This window comes from Lissotriton helveticus, chromosome 11 (genome assembly GCF_964261635.1).
Source record: "Lissotriton helveticus chromosome 11, aLisHel1.1, whole genome shotgun sequence".
NCBI classification, from domain to species: Eukaryota; Metazoa; Chordata; class Amphibia; order Caudata; family Salamandridae; genus Lissotriton; species Lissotriton helveticus.
The window spans coordinates 986,457,904-986,481,709 of NC_136072.1; the positions used below are offsets into that span (position 1 = coordinate 986,457,904).

At 44.5% G+C, this 23,806-nt stretch overlaps 1 protein-coding gene across 1 annotated transcript in view; it reads left to right on the top strand.

The window, feature by feature from the left end:
- Positions 1–23,806, top strand: part of LOC144790925 (sodium-dependent serotonin transporter-like) — a 697,068-nt gene that overhangs the window by 669,238 nt on the left and 4,024 nt on the right. Inside the window, exon 12 of the mRNA XM_078665560.1 lies at positions 13,731–13,898. Coding sequence (XP_078521686.1) covers positions 13,731–13,898 — 168 coding nt within the window. The remainder of the gene's footprint in view (positions 1–13,730; positions 13,899–23,806) is intronic.

The window sequence follows — 23,806 nt, forward strand, 5'->3', positions numbered from 1 at the left end:
CTTGTAGTGGAGCCTTTTGGGAATGCAGATGGGCAAATTGATTGGCCAGAATTTCTGGCCAGGGGTGGGGGACCGTCCCCACCTGGCAGCAGCATCTCTTCCAAAGACCTGTCCCCCAGACAACTGGAAGATAGGGAGAGAAATAGGGCACTGAAGCTGGAGTTGAATAAGCTTAAAACGGAGAGTCAGAGGGAAACAGAGAATAATAGGTTGTCCTTGGAAAGGGAGAGAATGAGAATGGAGTATGAGAGAATGTTGAGGGAGTTAGAGATCAAGGCCAAGGGCTTAGAGATCAATTCCTCTGGTGGCATCTCACCATCTGTGCCTTCAGAAGGCAGGGTACATATTCCCAAGGATGTCATCAAAGATTTTCACAAAGGTGAAGATATTGGGCAGTGGTTTGCAGCCTATGAGATAGAAATGTTGGCCCACCGGGTCCCTGAGAAGGATTAGGGAGCGGGGTTGTGGGGCCGCTTTTTAACTGAAGGTAGGGATACTTTGTTAGACTTGCCCAGTACTCATAGGATGTCGTATGCCCACATGAAGCAAGCACTGATGACAAGGTATGGGTTAACTCCAGAGCTCTATAGACAGAGGTTCAGGAACTGTAAGAAACTGGAGAGAACCACTTGGGTAGAATATGTGTCTTTCTTTTGCAGAGCTATGGATGGTTGGGTGAGGGGTAGCAATGTTGATAATTTTCAAGCGCTCTATGATTTGATTGCTAGGGAGCACTTGTCTGCTAATTGTTATCCAGAGCTACGCCAGCACCTTATTGATAGCAAGTTGACTAACCCTAGAAAGCTTGCTCAAGAGGCCGCTGGGTCAGTACCAGGGTCCACAAGGGTCTTGTGGGAGACTCCGCCAAAGGTGGGCAGGGTCCCCAGCAGAAGAGTGGGGGGACAAGGGTAAACAGAGGGAGTTTCAAAAAGGTCCCCAAAGTAATTCCCAAGGGAACCAGGGTTAGGGTCCCAGCCTCCCCTGAAAAGAAGTCAGTACTCCCGACAGGTAAACCTGTTCAGAGGGGGCCCCTTACCTGCTTTCAGTGTAAGCAGGTGGGACACCGTTGGTATGATCCCCCGTGTCCTCAGAAAGGACAGTATGTGCAAACCCCGTGCACCACCCCGTCAGATGGCCAGTGTAGCCCTGGGTGGGGAGGAGATGGGTGCCCAAGGTGGGTGGGGTCCCGCAGATATGTCCCTTGCCTCATTAGGAGACTTTGAGATGGTCCCTAACACTCAGCAGCCTGCTAACACTAAAAAATACAGTCAGTGGGTGACCATCAATGGCCATAGAGTGGAGGCTCTCAGAGACACAGGAGCAAGTGTGACAGCTGTCAAGTGTCACTTGGTCTCTGAAGAGCAGGTAATCCCTCATGCATTCTTCCCAATTGTTGCCGTTGACAACACAGAGAGCCATTGCAAGGTGGCTCAAGTTCCCTTTGAGTGGGGGCGGAGGTCTCTGGTACTCTTCAAGTAGCTGTGAGGCCAGCCATGCCTGTTGATTGTCTGTTAGGCAATGATTTAGAAAGCTCCCCTTGGGTTAAGGTGGAGAGGAAGGCGCATTTAGAAATGTTGGATCTGCCTGAGTGGGCATGTGTGACCACTCGGTCTATGGCAGCTAAGGGTGTTCAAGAGACCCTGGAGCCTGAAAGTATGGCCCAGGGACCTGCCTTAAAGAGAAGAGGTAGGGGGCGCGGGAAACCAGCCCCCATTGTTCACACGGTCCAGGAGGAGGCAGACCTTTAGGGGAATGCCCTGGAACCTACAGGGGAGCAAGCAAGTTTCTGAACTGGGGAACCTTCCTGAGCTGACCCATTGGCAGCAATAAGGGGGTCCCTCCAGGGAAGAATTTTGCGAAGAGCAGCAGAAGTGCCCTTCTCTTGTAGGTATGAGGCAACAGGCCACAAACCAGACAGCAGGTGACCAGTCTGGATCACATTGGATCTACTGGGAGAATGGTCTCCTATATAGCGAGCCTAAGGTTGCTGAGCCTGGGTCAGCCCGTGTGCTGGTGGTACCCCAGCGCTTCAGAGCCTTCCCAGTGGGGTTGGCTCATGATGTTCCTTTAGCTGGTCATCTGGGGCAGAACAAGACCTTTGAAAGGCTTTTCTCCCACTTTTATTGGCCCCAGATGCGGAAGAGTTCAGATACTCATTGTAGGACCTGTCAAACTTGCCAGGCAAGTGGGAAAAGTGGAAGGAGGCACAAGGCCCCTACCCAACCTTTCCCTGTAGTCAGTACCCTCTTTAAAGGGTGGGGATTGACAATGTGGCGCCACTGGACCCCAAGACAGCCAAGGGCAACAGGTTTATCGTGGTCTTGGTGGAACATGCTACCCGGTACCCGGAACCCATTCCACTCAGGACAGTGACGGCCCCCGTGGTGGGACGTGCACTGATGGGGATCTTCTCCCGTGTGGGGTTCCCCAGAGAGGTTGTGTCTGACCGAGGTATAAACTACATTTCTAATTATATGAAGTCTATGTGAAAGGAGTGTGGTGTTACCTACAAGTTCACCACTCCTTACCACCCACAAGGAAATGGGCTGGTTGAAAGATTTAACCGGACCCTCAAAGGCATGATCATGGGTCTCGAGGAACCAATGAGGCATAAGTGTGACGTCCTCTTGCCATGCCTTCTGTTTGCCTACCGTGAGGTGCCACAAAAGCCTCTAGGGTTCAGCCCCCTTGAGCTTTTGTATGGTCACCCGGTAAGAGGACCTTTGAGTTTGGTCAAGGAAGGCTGGGAGCAATCTCCCAGGAAACCTCCCCAGGATGTATATAGCTACATGCTGGCCTTCAGGAACCAGACCGGGTATTTCAGAGATCTTGCTCAGGCAAATCTGGAAGCCAGACAGGAGCTTCAGCCAGAACAGAAAGTTTGGTCATGGCCCCTGTGGAGCCTTGTGCGCTCCAGGACACGTGGACCGGTCCATATGAGGTGGTGGAGCACAAGACTGATGTCACTTATCTGGTGAACTTGCAGTCTCCCAGGAACCCGTTGCAGGTCCTGCATGTGAACCGCCTGAAGCCCCACTTAGAAAGGTCCGAAGTAGGCATGCTCCTAGCGACAGATGATGGAATGGAGGAGGAGACTGAGCCTCTTCCTGACCTCCTGTCTGCAACAGAGCAAGATGGGTCAGTGGATGGCTTCGGCCTCTCTGCCACACTGACCCCTGATCAGCAGCAAGATTGTCACCAGCTGTTGGGGCAATTCTCTGATCTATTTTCCTTGGTTCCTGGTGTCACAGAGTGGTACGTCCATGATGTGGACACTGGCGACAGTCCTCCTGTCAAGCACAAGGCTTACGGAGTGACTGACAAGGTTAGAGCTAACATTAAGGAGGAAATCTCCAAGATGTTTGCTTTAGGGGTCATTGAGTCCTCAAACAGTCCTTGGGCCAGCCCAGTGGTCTTGGTCCCAAAGGCTGCCTCGCCGGGTGCCACACCCGAACTCCGGTACTGTGTGGACTACAGATGGCTCAATTCAGTCACCAGGACTGATGCACACCCCCTCCCCAGAGCTGATGAGCTCATTGATCGGTTAGGGGCTGCACGGTACCTTAGTACGTATGATTTGATGTCTGGGTACTGGCAGATCGCCATGACTGATGGGGCTAAGGAGAGGTCAGCATTCTCCACGCCAGATGGGCACTACCAATTCCGGGTTATGCCCTTCGGGATGAAGAATGCACCCGCCACCTTTCAGAGGTTGGTCAACCAGGTGTTGGCTGGATTGGAGGATTTCAGTGCCGCCTACCTGGATGACATTGCAGTGTTCAGCGCCAATTGGGAAGAACACTTACAGCACTTCTGGGAAGTGTTGATGGCACTGCGAAAGGCAGGCCTCACGATCAAAGCCAGTAAGTGCCAGATCGGCAGGATTCCGTTGTGTACTTGGTTCACCAGGTAGGAAGAGGCCAGGTGGCGCCCCTACAACCCAAGATTGATACCATCCTGACATGGCAACCCCCAAAGACTCCGACACAGGTGAGAGCCTTTTTAAGATTCACGGAGTACTACAGGAGGTTTGTCAAGGGGTATGGCAACATTGTTGCACCCTTGACTGAGCTGACTTTCAGGAAGCAGCCCAAGAAAGGGAACTGGACTGACACCTGTCAGAAGGCTTCTAATGCCCTGAAGACTGCCATGTGCACAGCACCCGCGCTTCAGGCACCCAACTTCTCAAAAGAATTCATTGTACAGACAGACACTTCATAGCATGGTGTGGGATTGTTCTATCACAGATTAATGAAGAGGGCCTAGACCAACCTGTATCCTTCATCAGTAGGAGGTTTCTTCCACGGGAACAGAGGTGGAGTGCAATTGAGCGTGAGGCATTTGCTGTGGTTTGGGCACTGAAGAAGTTGAGACCATGCTTGTTTGGGACTCACTTCCTGGTTCAGACCAACCACAGGCCCCTCCGATGGCTGATGCAGATGAGGGCTGAGAACCCAAAGTTGTTGAGGTGATCCATCTCCCTACAGGGTATGGACTTTACGGTGGAACACTGCCCTGCTACAGAACACATTAATGAAAATGGGGTAACCCAAAAGGATACGGACCTGGGTATACTGCGGTAAGAAAAACAATGGTCCAGAACCTATTTCTTTCTGTTAACCAACTCAATCAGTGAATATTCAAACATTCATAAATTCATGGGCGTTCCTTGTATTCGCACCAAAACATAAATAAACTCAGTTATTTAAGCTAAACAAAACAAATATATCACTACAGCACCAATATTCCAACAGATGAGAGGAAAAACTCATTTTATTTCCTTATCTCTCACCATGAAATTGTTCTTATTTACAAGTTACACAATGTATTGCAATAAAAGGTTGCCCAGTAGGAGCGTGCACAAAAAGAGGTGATTGAAGAAAAGTGCAGTGAATCAAAGAAAAAGAAGAAATTCAAAGAAATACACAAAATATTTACACTAATTTCGATAATTATGGTATTTTACAATTTCCATAACATTGTCACCTGGCCCATACACAGATAAACAATAACTAATCTCTAAGTTATGTCAACACAGCAGTCATGTCAATTGCGTGCACTTTTTGACTAAATGCTGGGTCCAAGGTGAATCTAATATCGTCTTGACATAGCTATTGAAAGCAATGAGATGATGAACTCAGTTGGAACTCTATGGGGTGCACTTCTTTTATCCAGGACGTACTCCATGCATTGCAACGCCGCCTGCTGCGGAATATTAGTATACAACGAACAGATGTCCAGAGTAGCTAACAGACATTTGTTGCAATCGTATGGACGTCCCTCAATTAGCTGTATAGTATGCATAGTATCCCTAATATACGTGGGTGTAGAAATTGCGATAGGTTTTAAAAACACATCCACATATTTCCCTAATGGTTCCAACAAGGACCCACACCCTGAAATGATGGGCCTTCCAGGGGGGGTCTCCATGTTCTTGTGAACTTTTGGGAGGGTATAGAGGGTCGGTAACCGCGGATCCTTTTTATTAAGGAATTGATGTTCAGATTTAGAGATTATCCCTTCTTTCAATGCTTTATCTGTCAATTTAGCAATAGCCACACTTATCTCCTTGGTCGGATCTCGATTAAGGAGAGTATAATTTCCTTCTACCGCTAGTTGGGACAAAATTTCAGCTTTGTAGTTGTCAAGGCTCTGAACCACTATCGCCCCGGCCTTATCGGCGGGCTTAATAACGATGTCTTTGTTATTCTTTAAGGAGTCCAGAGCAGTCTTCTCCTGTCGACTTATGTTGTAAGCGACATATCGACGTTTAGTAACCTCTTTTTCTATATCCCGTGAGACCACTTGCTCATACGCCATAATTTTGTGATCCATCAGATGTGTCGGCGGGCTGAACTTAGAGGGTGGTCTTAATCCACTGCCCGAAAAAACAGGATTATGAGGTACTTTCAGAAAATAATGCTTTAGACGAATTTTTCTGAAAAATTGTTGTAATTCAATTTTTAAATTGAATTTATCAGGTGTCTTGGTCGGAACAAATGATAGGCCTTTGGTTAAAACATCCTGTTCAGCCGGTGACAGCTGATAATCGGATATGTTTATGATAGGATTCTCTGGTTTGTGCTTCACCACCTGTAGTGTTGGCGTCTCGTCTGGATCTCGCCATGGGTGTCTGGTTGGTAGCGTATCTGCTTCTTCCCTCTCCCCGTACCTCTGTTCCAAGTTGTAGAACGGCCCCCCCTGGGTCTGCCCCAGGGGCGTCCTCTCCCGGGTGGACCCCACCATTGGTCCTCGCCCAAAAAAGGTTGTTGTTCTGGATAATTTTGGGCCGTGGTATTAGAACTGACTCCGGCACTAGTGCTAGGACGCTCTGAGTCGCTGTCTGAACCACTGCCAAATGAGGAACCAGAGAAGGTGTTATACCTCTTGTATCCCCCTCTGCCTCTACTTGACAGCCCTCCCCGTTGGTCTCTTAGGTAATATCCCTCCTGTAAATAGGGATAAGTGTTTTTTTTGTCATAAACTTTGATGTCTTTCGCTACTTTTTCCAATTTAGTACTTTGGGTGTATATATCAAATTCCCTAATCGTTTTCTCCAGCCTTTCTAAAGCCTCCTTAGCATTCACAAGGGCCTTATCATCAATAATCTCCTTTCTTAATTCTGCTATTTCTCTGGTGAGTCTTTCTACCTCATCCACTGCAGTCTCAATGCCCAACACCATCCAATGTCTTGAACATGTGTTGGACACGAAACTGAAATTTTCCTTAAATTTTGGGTTCTCCAGAAAAATAGCTGGCTCGTTCCGCACCTGTAATCCAACAGGAATCACATTCGAGCAGAGATATTTTGCCAGAGTGTGACCATGCAATCGCGTGCAAATTAACTTTTTTTCAAGTCTTTCAAGCTTGGATATCTTTCCATTCAATGACAGGTCACTAGTGATAGTATTACTATTAGTGAATGTCCCACCTCCTTCCTCCGTTAAGAGTTTATCGATATAGTCCTCGCTATATGACAAAGTCTCTTTGTCTGACATAGTCTGTTACATACAATTAAAAGACACAGGACAAACAACCATATACACGAATTATCAATTCTTAAACAACAAATATATAACAAATACAACCCTCGCAGACAAGCTGCACTAAGGTAGCCATTAATGAAAATGGGGTAACCCAAAAGGATACGGACCTGGGTATACTGCGGTAAGAAAAACAATGGTCCAGAACCTATTTCTTTCTGTTAACCAACTCAATCAGTGAATATTCAAACATTCATAAATTCATGGGCGTTCCTTGTATTCGCACCAAAACATAAATAAACTCAGTTATTTAAGCTAAACAAAACAAATATATCACTACAGCACCAATATTCCAACAGATGAGAGGAAAAACTCATTTTATTTCCTTATCTCTCACCATGAAATTGTTCTTATTTACAAGTTACACAATGTATTGCAATAAAAGGTAGCCCAGTAGGAGCGTGCACAAAAAGAGGTGATTGAGGAAAAGTGCAGTGAATCAAAGAAAAAGAAGAAATTCAAAGAAATACACAAAATATTTACACTAATTTCGATAATTATGGTATTTTACAATTTCCATAACATTGTCACCTGGCCCATACACAGATAAACAATAACTAATCTCTAAGTTATGTCAACACAGCAGTCATGTCAATTGTGTGCACTTTTTGACTAAATGCTGGGTCCAAGGTGAATCTAATATCGTCTTGACATAGCTATTGAAAGCAATGAGATGATGAACTCAGTTGGAACTCTATGGGGTGCACTTCTTTTATCCAGGACGTACTCCATGCATTGCAACGCCGCCTGCTGCGGAATATTAGTATACAACGAACAGATGTCCAGAGTAGCTAACAGACATTTGTTGCAATCGTATGGACGTCCCTCAATTAGCTGTATAGTATGCATAGTATCCCTAATATACGTGGGTGTAGAAATTGCGATAGGTTTTAAAAACACATCCACATATTTCCCTAATGGTTCCAACAAGGACCCACACCCTGAAATGAATGGAAAGATATCCAAGCTTGAAAGACTTGAAAAAAAGTTAATTTGCACGCGATTGCATGGTCACACTCTGGCAAAATATCTCCGCTCGAATGTGATTCCTGTTGGATTACAGGTGCGGAACGAGCCAGCTATTTTTCTGGAGAACCCAAAATTTAAGGAAAATTTCAGTTTCGTGTCCAACACATGTTCAAGACATTGGATGGTGTTGGGCATTGAGACTGCAGTGGATGAGGTAGAAAGACTCACCAGAGAAATAGCAGATTTAAGAAAGGAGATTATTGATGATAAGGCCCTTGTGAATGCTAAGGAGGCTTTAGAAAGGCTGGAGAAAACGATTAGGGAATTTGATATATACACCCAAAGTACTAAATTGGAAAAAGTAGCGAAAGACATCAAAGTTTATGACAAAAAAAACACTTATCCCTATTTACAGGAGGGATATTACCTAAGAGACCAACGGGGAGGGCTGTCAAGTAGAGGCAGAGGGGGATACAAGAGGTATAACACCTTCTCTGGTTCCTCATTTGGCAGTGGTTCAGACAGCAACTCAGAGCGTCCTAGCACTAGTGCCGGAGTCAGTTCTAATACCACGGCCCAAAATTATCCAGAACAACAACCTTTTTTGGGCGAGGACCAATGGTGGGGTCCACCCGGGAGAGGACGCCCCTGGGGCAGACCCAGGGGGGGCCGTTCTACAACTTGGAACAGAGGTACGGGGAGAGGGAAGAAGCAGATACGCTACCAACCAGACACCCATGGCGAGATCCAGACGAGACGCCAACACTACAGGTGGTGAAGCACAAACCAGAGAATCCTATCATAAACATATCCGATTATCAGCTGTCACCGGCTGAACAGGATGTTTTAACCAAAGGCCTATCATTTGTTCCGACCTCGACACCTGATAAATTCAATTTAAAAATTGAATTACAACAATTTTTCAGAAAAATTCGTCTAAAGCATTATTTTCTGAAAGTACCTCATAATCCTGTTTTTTCGGGCAGTGGATTAAGACCACCCTCTAAGTTCAGCCCGCCGACACATCTGATGGATCACAAAATTATGGCGTATGAGCAAGTGGTCTCACGGGATATAGAAAAAGAGGTTACTAAACGTCGATATGTCGCTTACAACATAAGTCGACAGGAGAAGACTGCTCTGGACTCCTTAAAGAATAACAAAGACATCGTTATTAAGCCCGCCGATAAGGCCGGGGCGATAGTGGTTCAGAGCCTTGACAACTACAAAGCTGAAATTTTGTCCCAACTAGCGGTAGAAGGAAATTATACTCTCCTTAATCGAGATCCGACCAAGGAGATAAGTGTGGCTATTGCTAAATTGACAGATAAAGCATTGAAAGAAGGGATAATCACTAAATCTGAACATCAATTCCTTAATAAAAAGGATCCGCGGTTACCGACCCTCTATACCCTCCCAAAAGTTCACAAGAACATGGAGACCCCCCCCTGGAAGGCCCATCATTTCAGGGTGTGGGTCCTTGTTGGAACCATTAGGGAAATATGTGGATGTGTTTTTAAAACCTATCGCAATTTCTACACCCACGTATATTAGGGATACTATGCATACTATACAGCTAATTGAGGGACGTCCATACGATTGCAACAAATGTCTGTTAGCTACTCTGGACATCTGTTCGTTGTATACTAATATTCCGCAGCAGGCGGCGTTGCAATGCATGGAGTACGTCCTGGATAAAAGAAGTGCACCCCATAGAGTTCCAACTGAGTTCATCATCTCATTGCTTTCAATAGCTATGTCAAGACGATATTAGATTCACCTTGGACCCAGCATTTAGTCAAAAAGTGCACACAATTGACATGACTGCTGTGTTGACATAACTTAGAGATTAGTTATTGTTTATCTGTGTATGGGCCAGGTGACAATGTTATGGAAATTGTAAAATACCATAATTATCGAAATTAGTGTAAATATTTTGTGTATTTCTTTGAATTTCTTCTTTTTCTTTGATTCACTGCACTTTTCTTCAATCACCTCTTTTTGTGCACGCTCCTACTGGGCAACCTTTTATTGCAATACATTGTGTAACTTGTAAATAAGAACAATTTCATGGTGAGAGATAAGGAAATAAAATGAGTTTTTCCTCTCATCTGTTGGAATATTGGTGCTGTAGTGATATATTTGTTTTGTTTAGCTTAAATAACTGAGTTTATTTATGTTTTGGTGCGAATACAAGGAACGCCCATGAATTTATGAATGTTTGAATATTCACTGATTGAGTTGGTTAACAGAAAGAAATAGGTTCTGGACCTCCATTGTTTTTCTTACCGCTGCTACAGAACACGCCAACGCTGATGGTCTGTCCAGATTTTTTTGCCTTAGTGAAGAGAACTCCCAAGGGGAAGGGTAGTTCTCCCCACATTTCAGCTGGAGAGGACACGTGTTAGACCTGGCATCATTGGCGTGAGTCTCCCTTCCATTTTGACGGATTGCCTCCTGTGTTTTGATATGTTTTTGCTGGATTTATGCTTTGGGCACTGTGCCACTGCTAATCAGTGCCACAGTGCAAGTGATCCCTATGGTAAATTAATATACTACTTGGTTATTTCATGATTGGGTTATTTGATTTATCTGTCAGCCCCTGGTATAGTGCCCCATGTGTGCCAAGGGCTTGTAAATCAAATGCTGCTGGTGGGCTTGCAGCACTGGTTGTGCCACCCACAGAAGCAGCTTGTAAAGTGTGTCTCAGGCCTGCCATTGCAAGGCCTGTGTGCAGTCTAGCACTGCCATGTCGACTTGGCCAAGTGCACCCACTTGCCAGTCCCTAAACCTTCGCTTCGCTTCATATTAGACACCCTTATGGTAGGCCCAAAGGCAGGGTGCATTGTAAGTATAAGATAGGACATGCTCTGATGTGTGTAGCACGTTCTAATAGTGAATTACAGCCATTTTCGTTTTTCACTATTGAAGGCTACCTGTTGTCCATAGGTTAGAATGGACAGTTAGATTATTACATTCTTATAATCCTAACTGACTCGGGAAACATGGTAGAAATTCGAATTTAGTATGCCTGAACTCAGAATAATAAAATATATCTTTTAGTAAAGTTTATTTTCATATTCTGTGTTTGCAAATACCACTTTTAGAAAGCAGGTATTTGCTTGCCTAACCATTTGAGACTGCCTCTGCTGGGTTGTGTATTCCTTGTCTGGGTTTGTGAGTGACAGGGCTGGGGGATTCCAGGAGACAGGCTGGGGCAGCCCAGTGGTGAATAGAGAGATCTGCATCTAGATGGGAGGGAGGAGTTGCACCTGGGACCTGAATAGGGCTGGGCCTTCCCTCTACAATGCTGGCTCCACCTCCTGTGGCTTGTCTGATGTCTCTGCCCTGCACTGTGAAAGGATAGGAGGAATCATGTCAATAGAGTGCTCCAGAGCTGTATCTTCCATCCCCTGTGCTGGCTCCACCTCCTGTGGGGCGGCTGATGTCTCTGCCCCGTACAGTGAAAGGAGGAGGAGAGTTATGTAAACAAAGTGCTCAGGAACTGGTTTGGACTAGGCAGAGGCCTCTCTGCCTTCAAAGAACAAAGGATTTTGGGGTATAAATATTGGGACCCTGATCCCAAGAAATTAGATCACTTCTGGAACATGAAACCTTTCTGCCAAGGAGAAGAACCAAGGAAGCTGCAGAAGTTGACCTGCCCCTCTGCCAGTGTGCTGTTTGCTGGGTTGGCCTGCAGGGGTTGCTTCATTGCCAAGGGAAAGAAGAAGGAACTTTGTAAGGACTTTCATCTACAGAATATTCTCCAAGGGCTTGAACTGTGCTTGCCTCCTGCTGAAGTCTCAGGGACAAAAGACTTCACCTCCAGCTCCCTCCTGAATTTCCTTGCTGGGAATTCTGACTCCAGTCACTTGCGTGCCGCTGGGAGCTGGAAGCGCGACGTATCGAGAAGAATCGTGTCGCCGCCGCAGCTGAAATCATCGCAACGCCCGAAAAGCGAGTCTTCGTCGCATCTCCCTGGAAGCGTGTGTTCATTGAAGCTGCCTGCTGTTGCATCACCGGAGAAGCGTAACGCCATCGTGAGAGCCGCCATCACATCGCCGGAGAAGCGTGTGACAGGGCCTGTCGCGGCTCCAAATTACAGAGTCGTCGCAAGGCTGCCAGGGCGTCATCACATCGTCATCGCATCGCCGCATCAAGGGCGCCATCTTCTCGCATCGCACCCGGATCATCGCATCAAGGCGCTATCTTGCGCACCGCAACGGGCCCGCAGTCCGAAAATCGTCGCATCACCTCCACACCGGTAAGGCTCACGACGAGTCCCCTAATCTGCGCAAGCATTGAGGAAGATCTCAACCGTTCCCCCGGGTCATGGAACCGATGCATCTCCCCTTTTGCGAGCCTTTTGTTCACTTTGCGTTACGCATCCAGGTACTTTGTTGAGAACTTTGTTGCATTTACCAACAACTTGAACTAAGAGACTTTAATCATCTTTTAAGTAATCTTGAGTGTAGTATTGTGGATTTTTGTCATTTGTGGTCTTGTGTTTAAGTCTATATAAAGAATACTTATTTTTATAAAACCTGTGTTGTGTCCATCTGTAGTGTCTTCATTGTATTACTGTGTATATTCACAAATGCTTAACACACTGCCTCTGAGATAAGCCTGTCTGCTCGTGCCAAGCTACCAAGGGGGTGAGCAGGAGTTATTAAGGAGTGTAATCCCCTTGTCCTGACTTAGAAGTAAGGGTCCCTATTTAGACAAATGTGAACACCATTGCCAACTAGAGACCCCCAGATCTAACAATGAGCAATCTATTTATTTAAATATTCCTATCTAAGTGCTAAGCAGCAAAGTGGAAGTGATTGACCACTTTTGCATTGAAATAGAAAATTCCCCACTCACACATTATGGGCCTGGGTCGAAGTTTAAATAGCATTTAAAGTTTTATTGCCCTCTAGCAGTGGACAATAAAGCTATAAGCCTCTATCCCATCACTCATCTTCCTTGCTTCATTCTTAGTATCTGCCCTCGCTTTCTATCCATTTGATCATGGTCCTATCCTGCCTCCTTCCAGCACCACTGCTACCTACACCCTGTCAACCTTTGTCTTCATTAGACTCGCCGTCCTGCTCTCTGTTTGAACATTCCTACATTACCCACTTTCTTTGTCACCCCAATTTCCTACCACGCCATGTTCTGATCGGCTACCCTATCCTACTCTTCACCCCACTCCACTAAAAGACTCAATTATGATTCCTCCGTTCCGGAGCTTATTCTCCCCATCCCACCATGGCTCTGTGCCCTGCTCTATTCTAAATCCAGCTTTTCGTCTCCACACTGCCCACCCACTGGCCTAGCAGTCTGCTATACACTGCCAGTTCTTCTTCCAAGCCCTCCACTTTTTCATTTCACACATCACTCAATTGCCATCTGCTATTTCTTAGCAGCCCTGCCCCACTCTCTGACATGTTTGACCTACCTACTCCGTGCTGATTCATAGGGCAGGCAAAAGCCACTGAACAGAACTTATATAGCCTGCAACCGAGGTCTTTCTTTTGGCTGAGCCATTAGGAACATCCAAAACCTGAGTTATATGTCACTATTCAACGGTGCTGAATTGCTAAATCTACAATTGCGCGATTCTCTTACATTAGACCCCTACTACAGCAACTACTCTTTATTTTGATTTTAACGATTATTCTTGTCGTAGTGGAATGTATTCTTACAGCACCTACTCTTTATTATGTTTTGCAGTTTATAATTGTCAGTTCCCTTCTGGATCAGCCACCTCTTATGCTGTTTGACTATCAATACCCAGACTGGACTATCTACGTAGGATTCCTGATAGGAGCTTCATCTTTTATCTGCATTCCTTTATACATGGTTTACAAACTGGTATGGACCCCGGGATCTCTGAAACAGGTACGGCATGCTTCACCTATACATTTAGATCATTAGGTATTTGTCATTTCCAGGGCAAACAGGAAGGGTGAAAAATTTGCATTTCTGTTTAATCATTATTAGTTTAATATTATGCACAAAGACAATACATAACTCTATATGTCGAATGGTTGAGTTCTCACCAATGCACTGGAAGTGCTGTTTGGGATGTTTGTGTTCGAGGCATGATACTAAACATTAAAAAAACATTTACCAACAAAGCACTTGCGTACAACATCTTATCCATGAAACAAACTGTAGAAGAACTCTTAGTGGATGATTCATGACAGAAAAGTAAACTGTTAGACAGGTGAAATGTGTGAGATAGGTCAACATCCCTCACAACTTCTTTAATGCACAATCCTGTCCAAAGTATTGCTTGCTGTTATAAAACTCACACTATATTTTTAACTAAACAAATCACTGAAAAAGCCTGCAAAGATTCTGTGTCACACAAATCTGTGAAGAACAAGTTAATTACCTTTCTCTCTCTGTGGATACCCTAACTGCAGAATCCTCATATTTTGTATTTGTCCCAGGCGTCACACTGCATCCAGAATGCTTCAATAAGTAGCCATGAATGCCAGTCGATGGCATTGTGTGGCACATAAGTGCCACACAAGTACGGTGATATTAACTGCTGTAAAGGCTGTCTGTGTCAAGGATGGAGATCTCAATAGCTGATTGGTCCTGACCAGTGTGCAGATCTCTAGACTTCAGACCTTTTTAGAAGGAAAAGTGTCCAGTTCACACAATGGAGAAGTGGAAGGGTCGGTGAGGAATCTGCGGATAGTATATCCAACAGAAACAGCTCTACCAAAGGTAAGCAACTTGTTCTTCCGATGGATACCACTAACCGCAAATTCCTCACCTTTTGAATGGATACGAAAACAGTACCTCCCAAGTTGTGAAACTGGGAACTTGCTGAAACCAAAGTCTTGCAGGACTGAGCGGGAAAAATGCCCTTTCCGTCGGATCTGGCTGTCCAGAAGGTAATGCTTAGTGAACGTGTGGAGGGATGCCCACGTAGCAGCCTAGCAAATGTCCAGAGCAGCCACTCCGTGTGCCAAAACAGTGGTAGCAGCTTTAGCACTGGTAGAAGGAACCAGAAAGCTTTTTAGGGGCTGCTTCTTAGCCAGTGAATAGCAGGTTTTGATGCAGGGAATGATCCAGCCAGAAGTTGTCATTTTCTGCACTGCTCTGCCCTTCTTCACTCCAGCAAATCCAACAAACAGATGATCATCAACATGATTGATGTCCCCTAGTACAATCAATATAGAAGCTAACGTCTTTTTTGGGATCGAGCCAATGATTGAAAAATGCTGGGACTGTGATGTTTTGGCCAACATCAAAATTAGTTAACACTTTCGGGAGAACAAAAGCTCGGCCCTCAACACTTGCCTGGGAAGAATGTTGTATACCCGGGGTTGACAAAGATGACTTACAGTTTACTCACATACCTCTCCGATGTTATGCAGCAAGAAAAATTGTCAGCTGTGCAGTGGTTCAAATGGTGTACACATTAGTAACGTTTGGGGCATGATGAAGGATGTAGGCAGAAATAAATGTTGCAGTCGTTTCAAAAAACACATCACCAGAGGTCATTTAACTTAAAGAGGGCATGTATGGCAGCCGCAAAAAAAGAAGAAAAAGTCAACAAATAACTTTCAACTTTGTCCAATGCAAGTCGTTGCTGGGTGAAAGACAACACAAAGAGCAACACTTCAGCTTGGCTTGAAGTGGGTCAACATGCAGAGTACCGCACTAAACTAGAGACTTGTTTCAACAGCAGGATGCCTGGCTGCTAGAATCACATTAGCTACTTTGGAATGGAGGTTGAATAAAGTCAAGCGCTGCCGCTCAATCTCCAAGCATAGAGATGAAGATTGCATAGGCCCGGGTGCAGAACCCTGTGGTGCTGCTGCAACAGAAGGCCCAACGGAAGCAGCAGCCTGGTCAGAGGACAGTTGTTCATGCCCATGAGTTCTGGGTAAAAGACTCTCCCTGGCCAATATGCTGCCACTAGTATGACTTGGGCCCGGTTGTTCCCAATCTTCTTCAGAAATCGGGGCAGGAGGGGTAGCTGCGTAAAGGCATACAGGAGACCTGAACTCCTCTCTAGCCAGAATGCTTCTCGGAGACAGAGCTATCTTTGGTACTCAAACACGCAAAAATGCTCACATTGCATGTTCTCGGCAGAGGTGAAGAATCGAGTCAAGTTTTTTCCCCATTCACGTAACAGACCTTGCAGCAACTCTGGGTGTAGCTGCCATCCGTGATCTGCTAGACATCAGCCGGTGAGTTTGTCTGCCTTTGCATTGAAAGATACTGTCAGGTGGTCAGCCAGTAGGAAATTCCCCTAGTTTTCCAGCCACTTCCAGAGGTGTAGCACTTCCTGACATACGGCCTATGACCTCATCCTCACCTGCATATTGCAGTACCAAATGGCAGTTTTGTTGTTCCTTTACCTCTGTACCAGTCTCCCTTTGATGGATGGCAAGAGGCTTTCAATGCCAGGCAGATGAATCACAACTCCAGGAGGCTGGTGTGGAGCAGGCCTCTGTCGGAGACCAGATGCCTCTGATCTCCACCTCTTCCAGATGGCCTCCCTAACCCAGAAGTGATGCATCAGTCACCATTGTTATCTCTAGGTTAGGCACGGAAAGGGGTGTGCCGCTGACCTAAACGCATTCCATAAGCCACCACTACAGCTCTTTCGCAGTCTCTTAGGAAATCTGGACATGGTTCACTGACAAAACATCGACACCCAAAACATCCCCATGTCACAATATTGAGTCAAATATAGATGTCAAAAATATCAACGTCCTATATTTATAAAGGTAAGTACAAACATATCAGAAAAAAATATCAATGTCATAACATAGATGTAAAAAAATATTGTTTTAATATGCATATAAAATTACAATAAATATTAATATATTAAATAATAAACTTAATTAAAACAAATAAATAGATTTAGTATACATGTGAACAAAATTAACAAATAAACGTAACTTTAAAAAGTTAAACACACATATATAATAATTATTATATATATTTACTGTAAAACAATTAATAAACTATTCATTTAAATGTATTTTATAATTTTTGAAATATATAAAATGGAACAAATAAATATATATATACATATACCAATAACATAAAGGGGCCGATTCGATTCGGTAAAATCCCGTACAAATAGCCGTACGGAGCATTTTTCCCGTACGAATCGTATCCTCGAAAGTCCCCGTACGTACGATGTAGTACGATGCGTACCCAAAGCACTTCTCTGTCCGAATCGTATCAAAGCCCGTACGACTCAATAATCCGGACAAATCGCATTCAGAACACGCAGTACGCGATGTCCGTACGGATCGAAGCATCATTTTCCGACCCAGCAAGTACGATTCGTCCAGTCAACACTTTGTATGACTCTTTTTTTACGAGAGCTCAAAACATCCGGAAAAGCAGAATTCGACTCGAAATGCGTGCAAAACGGATCCCCGGTATGGTTCGTACACCCTATGATCGTAGGTGTACGTTCGTACACCCCATGATCGTAGGTGTACGAACCGTACACCCCATGATCGTAGGGGTACGGTTCGTATACCCTGTGATCGTAGGTGTACGGTTCGTACACCCCATGATCGTAGGTGTACAAACCGTACCCCTACGATCATGGGGTGTACGAACCGTACCCCTACGATCATGGGGTGTACGAACCGTACCCTATGTGATTGTGTGGCTCTCCGTACGAATTGCTCATACGCGATGTTTACCGTACGAATCTCGTACTCATTCTCCGGTCCAGATCGTATTTGTCCGGTCGTACGGCATGTTTATGATTTGTACGGTTCACTTTCAGGGTCCGTATTGTAACGATTTTCCTTGCTTTTTGTACGGTTCGCAACGATTCGGACGTATTTTTTTACTACGGATTGTACTACGCGATTCTGACGTATTTGTAAAATTCGTACAGAAACGGCTACGAATTCGAATCGTCGGACGGATTTGTTTCCCGAATCGGGATCGACCCCAAAATGTATGTTAAAAATCATTCTATTATAATTCAAAACATTAAACTATTTAAAAATATTTCAACTTAAATATCCCACTCCAGTCAACGCAACAGCAGGTAAAGTGTTGGATAGCGGAGGGGTAAAAATTACTATTTCCACTCCAGTGAGTGCAACAGTAGTGAAAGTGTTGGATAGCGGAGGTATAACATTTTCTATTGCCACTGCAGTCAGTGCAACAGTAGGGAAAGTGTTGGATTGCAGAGGCGTAAAAATAACTATTCCCACTGCAGTCTGTGCAACAGTAGGGAAAGTGGTGGATAGCGGAAGGGTAACAATTACTATTCCCACTCCAATAAGTGCAACAGTATGGAAAGTGTTGGATAGCGGAGGGGTAGAAATTACTATTCCCACTCCAATGCATGCAACAATAGGGAAAATATTGAACAGCAAAGGGGTACAAATTTCTATTCCCACTCCAGTGAGTGCAACAGTAGGGAAAGTGATGGATAACGTAGGGGTAAAAACTACTATTCCCACTCCAATTAGTGCAACAGTATGGAAAGTGTTGGATAGCTGAGGGATACAAATTACTATTCCCATTGCAATAAGTGCAACAGTACTGAAAGTGTTGGTTAGGGGAGGGGTAAAAATTACTATTCCCATTTCAGACAGTGCAACAGTAGGGAAAGTGTTGGATAGCGGAGGGGTATTAATGACTATTCCCACTCTAATCAATGCAACAGTAAGGAAAGTGTTGGATAGCAGAGAGGTAAAAATTACTATTCCCACTCCAGTCAGTGTACCAGTAGGGAAAGTGTTGGATAGCGGAGGTGTAAAAATTATTATTCCCACTCCAAGGAGTGCAACAGTATGGAAAGTGTTGGATAGTGGAGGTGTGAATTTTACTATTCCCACTCCAGTAAGTGTAACAGTAGGGAAAGTGTTAGATTGCGGAGGGAAACAAATTACTATTCCTACTACAGTCAATTCAAAACTAAAAACAAACAAAATATCAACAACAAAGAATATTTGAAAAACAAAATAAATAAGAAAAATATATAAATATGTTATAAACTTGACGCTCACCTAACTGGAGGTCTCCTTCCCCTCAGGCGCTGAAGAGGGAAGCACAGCGGCCATATTGGAGGTAGGCTGGGGTGGAGGTCTAGTTGTTTATCTCCCCCGCCCTCCTCAGCATAAAATGGTCCCATCCACTCGACCGCGCAGCGGGCGCGCCGACGGCGTGCCGAAGGGAATCCAAAGGGAAGCCTGTCTGCGCCCGTCCGCGACCATAACGCGGCCGGGGCCTGGTATGCTGTCCGTTGCACCAGCCAGACCAGACACACTTACTCCCGGAGGGAAATCCTCGCCCTTCGCCCTGTGGCCTGCTCTCATAGCCGGGCTGATCTCGCCACTCCCCAAGGAACGCATATAACCTGTGGACACTGTGGTTTCTCATTTATGAATCCTCAGGACCTCTTGCCTCTTGCATGAGGCCCTACCCTGACTATACCTATTAAGGGTGCCCTTATAAACTGTAGGTCATTGGTCAAGCATTCTATCGATATTCAGCAATATCTTACAGATAATAATGGGGACTTTTGGTTCCTAACTGAAACATGGCTGAACGAGGAGACTAACCCCGCTATCACCCTGGCGATCCCGGAAGGTTTTAGTATTATTTGTGCAAATCGTCGCAGTGGGAGAAGAGGACCAGGAGTGGCAATTATTTATAAAAATAAGTGGACCATTAACTCCCCCCATTTTGACCCTATTGACAGTATAGAGGGGCTCCCGTTCTGTATCAATCTCTCAGCATCTGTCTCGTTTGCGGGCCTGCTGCTGTACCCCCCACCTAATTCCAGCCCTACTCATCTTCTGGCCTTTTTGGATTTCATCACTCTAGCCAGTACCCGCTATGCCAATTACACTGTCCTTGGAGACTGCAACCTACATGTAGAAAATCCTACCTGCTCTATGAGCTCGAATCTTCTATCTACTCTTTCTGCCTGTGACATGTCCCAGCTAGTGGCCCATCCTACCCACAGAGCCGGACATACACTGGACCTAATTTGTTCCAATCTCACGGGCATGAGAATTGATGATCCAATTCCAGTCACATGGTCAGATCATTTTTTTATTCCATTATCCTTCCTTATTTCTCGCCATGACAGACCCTCTTCCACCCCTAGGGAATTTGGCAGAAACTGGAGTAAAATTACATCTTCAACTCTTGAAGACCATCTTAAAGACAGCTGCCCAGATTTGGGCGCGGATTTGGATTCACGTATTTCTAATTTTAATGAGTGGGTCAGTAAGGCTATCAATTCTCTGGCACCCCTTAGGCCGATAAAAACATTCAGATCCTCCCTAGCGGCCCCGTGGTTCTCGGACGAACTATGGCAATTAAAGCCTGCCTGTAAAGTGCTGGAGAGACGCTGGAGATTGGACTACTCTAGTGACAGTAAAACGAACTGTCGTAAAGCTCTTAAGGAGTATCGGAAACAGATTATAAAACATAAAAGAGACTTTCTAGCCGAGAAGATTGACAGAGCTAGTAATGCTCCTAAAGAAATCTTCTCGATTGTTAGATCATTTACTGATCCTCAAGCCCTGATTCGTAAGCAGCCAGTTTCTCAAGAACTCTGATCTCAACTCTCAGAGTTCTTTGAGGACAAGATTGCTCAGATCCATGCCTCCTTTCTGATTAGAGATGAATCGGATTTCCCTGTGGCACAGACAGTGCTTCATTTTGCTGGCCCTGTTCTCACTGAATTTGCCGAAATTTCTATTGAGTCTTCCCTTCAAGAGCTACTCAGATGCAGATCAGGCTCTCCTGGGGACCCATGGCCTGCTAAACATTACAAAGCGTTAGCCTCCTTTTTAAATCCCTTCCTCAACTCTATTTGGAACTCCTCCTTAAGCTCGGGGATCCATCCGAAGGCATGGAAACATGCGTTCTTGATCCCTATTTTAAAAAAGGTCAATGCGGATCCGGAGGATACGGCCAATTACAGACCTATATCTCTCCTCCCAGCCCCTGCTAAAATCTTAGAAAGGCTTGCCCACCAGCAAATTGCCCGCTACATCAAGAGGAATGGCCTCTACCATGATTCCCAACGTGGTTTTCGTAAGGGCTGCAGTATGGAATCGGCCCTCATCGAGATGGCTGATTCTGTGCGTTGGACCTTAGATCAGGGATCGAGGGCGGTGTTGGTGCTGCTGGATTTATCTGCAGCATTCAACACCGTCTCTCACCCCTTACTGCTAAATAGACTGCAGGACATTGGTATTCAAGGCAAGGTCCTTAAGTGGATCAGCTCGTTCTTGTCTAACCGTACACAACAGGTCCAACACCAAGATCACTGAAATGGGGCGTCCCTCAGGGCTAGTCTCTTAGCCCACTTTTATTTAATGTTTATTTCTCACCATTGGCAGATCTGATCTCCCGCACAGCAATAAAAACGACGTCCTATGCGGACGATATTCAGCTGCTTTTTACGTTTAAAGATCCATCTCCCGGTGCCTTCGACCCCCTCAAAACCTGTCTGAGAGACATCGCTAAATGGATGGACCTTAACTTTTTGAGTCTTAATGCCGGTAAAACAGAGGTGCTCTTCTTTAATCAGCCATCTCCTCTCAGCCCGAACCTGTGGTGGCCGGAAGATCTGAGCCTAGCCCCGACTCCGAAGGACTCTGTTAGAAACTTAGGAGTTCGTTGGGACGATAATTATCCTTTGGAAGTCAGGTTCAAACAGTCTCAGCTGCCTGTTTCTCCAAGATAAGAACCTTAAAAAAATTAATCAAGTATTAACCGTGTGCCAATAGGAAAACCATTGTCCATGCCCTTATTATCTCCCATCTTGATTACGCTAATGGTCTGTATCGGGGTCTCAACAAATGCCTTTGTCAGAAACTCCAAATGGTTCAAAACGCTGCAGCTCGATTAATTGGTGGCCTCACCCGCAGACAGCATATTTCCCCATATTTAAGGGAACTGCACTGGCTCCCCATGTGCAGACGAATCGAGTTCAAGGCGATGATACGTGCCTTTCGAACCACTAAGGGCCTCGGATCTGCCCACCTACAATCAACCCTTCGGCCCTGCAGCAATCCGAGAGCCCTCCAATCTAATACCAAACTTTTGCTGGCCACCCCGAGATTTAGGAAAGCCCGCGCAGGAGGAAAGAGCTTTGAGCTAGGAGCCTCTCAAAGATGGAATAAACTGCCTCTGGATCTCCAAAGGAGTAATTCGGAACGAGAATTCCGCAGATCCTTGAAAACTTTCCTGTTTCGCCTGTAACTTCCTGCCCACTGAGACGGTTTATCATTCAATCAGCGCCGGGACACCCCGTTGGGGTAGCTGCGCGCTTTATAAAAAACACTATAATAATAATAATAATCAACTAAATTACAAATATATTCAATATTATGAATTAAAAAATAATTATAATGTTAAATACATATCACAAATACCCAAAAATATTATATTAAATAAAATATAAAAATATTTTTAAAACAAATTTTGTTAGAAATTATTTATAAACAAGAACATTATTACATACATTTACTTTATTTACATCCTACCCTATAACATTACACAATTCACAACCATCTAAATTAAAAAGAAAATGTACTTCCATAATTAACATAATTATCAATTAAATAAAATGAATAATTAAAAAACAAATAAAAAAACATAAACATTTACTTCCCACCCTTTACCCCTATAAACCCCACAACCCGCACCTAAAATTAGTTAAACAATTTCTATATTTCATTTTCAATTCATTAATTAATATTAATTAACAACAAATTAAAAATTAATTTAAAACAATGACATCCCACAATTAACACTATAAAATCTCAATCAAAAAATATTAATAAATAAAAAAAATCACTAATGTGTTATAATTAAATTACTTCCCATCCTATTACCCTATAAAGCCACAACCCGCTACGGAACTAAAAAATGCAACATTTAGTTAAAATAAAATTGCTAACTACTAAAAATGTAACACACATTAAAAAAAACCAATACTTATACAAAAAATGACATCACATACATTTAAAATATATACTAAAATGCATAACACTAATTAAAAAATCGATATTTTAAACAACTATATTTTTGCAAACGATATTATTGACTTCTATATTTTTTTACCGATATTTCTTACCTTCAAACCGATATTCTAGACCACGATATTCTTGCTGTTGTTATTTCTCACTGACGATATTTAGGACTCGATATTTCTGTAGTTCGAAATTTCCAACTCAATATTTTGTCTGCACACCGGCATGCTTTACCAGCACGAGGCTAGATGGCCCAAAAGCTTCAGACACATCTTCACTGAGATCCAAGGCAGAGGCTGAAACCTCAGCATCATAGTCGGAATGTCCTGGACTCTCCGCTGCAGGGTAAAAGCATGAAACTGCACAGCGTTCAAAATAGCTCAAATGAAGGAAAGCATCTGAGAAGCACTTACGTGTGACTTTTGCACATTGATAGTGATCCCGCCATCCTCAGCTAGTCACTGAGGTAGGGGAAGACTGGAACTACACAACCTCCAAAGGCGTGCTGTAACCACCACCATCAATTTCATGAACACCTGAGGATCACCAGTGAGGTCCAAGAAGAGTACATCAAACTAAAAGTGCTCCTGCACCACCGTGAACCAAACGTAACGCATGTGGGACTGCAGGATGTGGATGTGAAAATAAGCGTCTTTCAGGCCCAATGCTATCATCTAGTTTTGAGGGTCGAGGACAAACAAAACCCGAGGCAGGCTGAGCATCTTGAACTCTGCAGAAAGTAATTGAGAGGAGAAAAGTCTATTATGGGACAAAAGCCTCCGTCCTTCTTCAGCA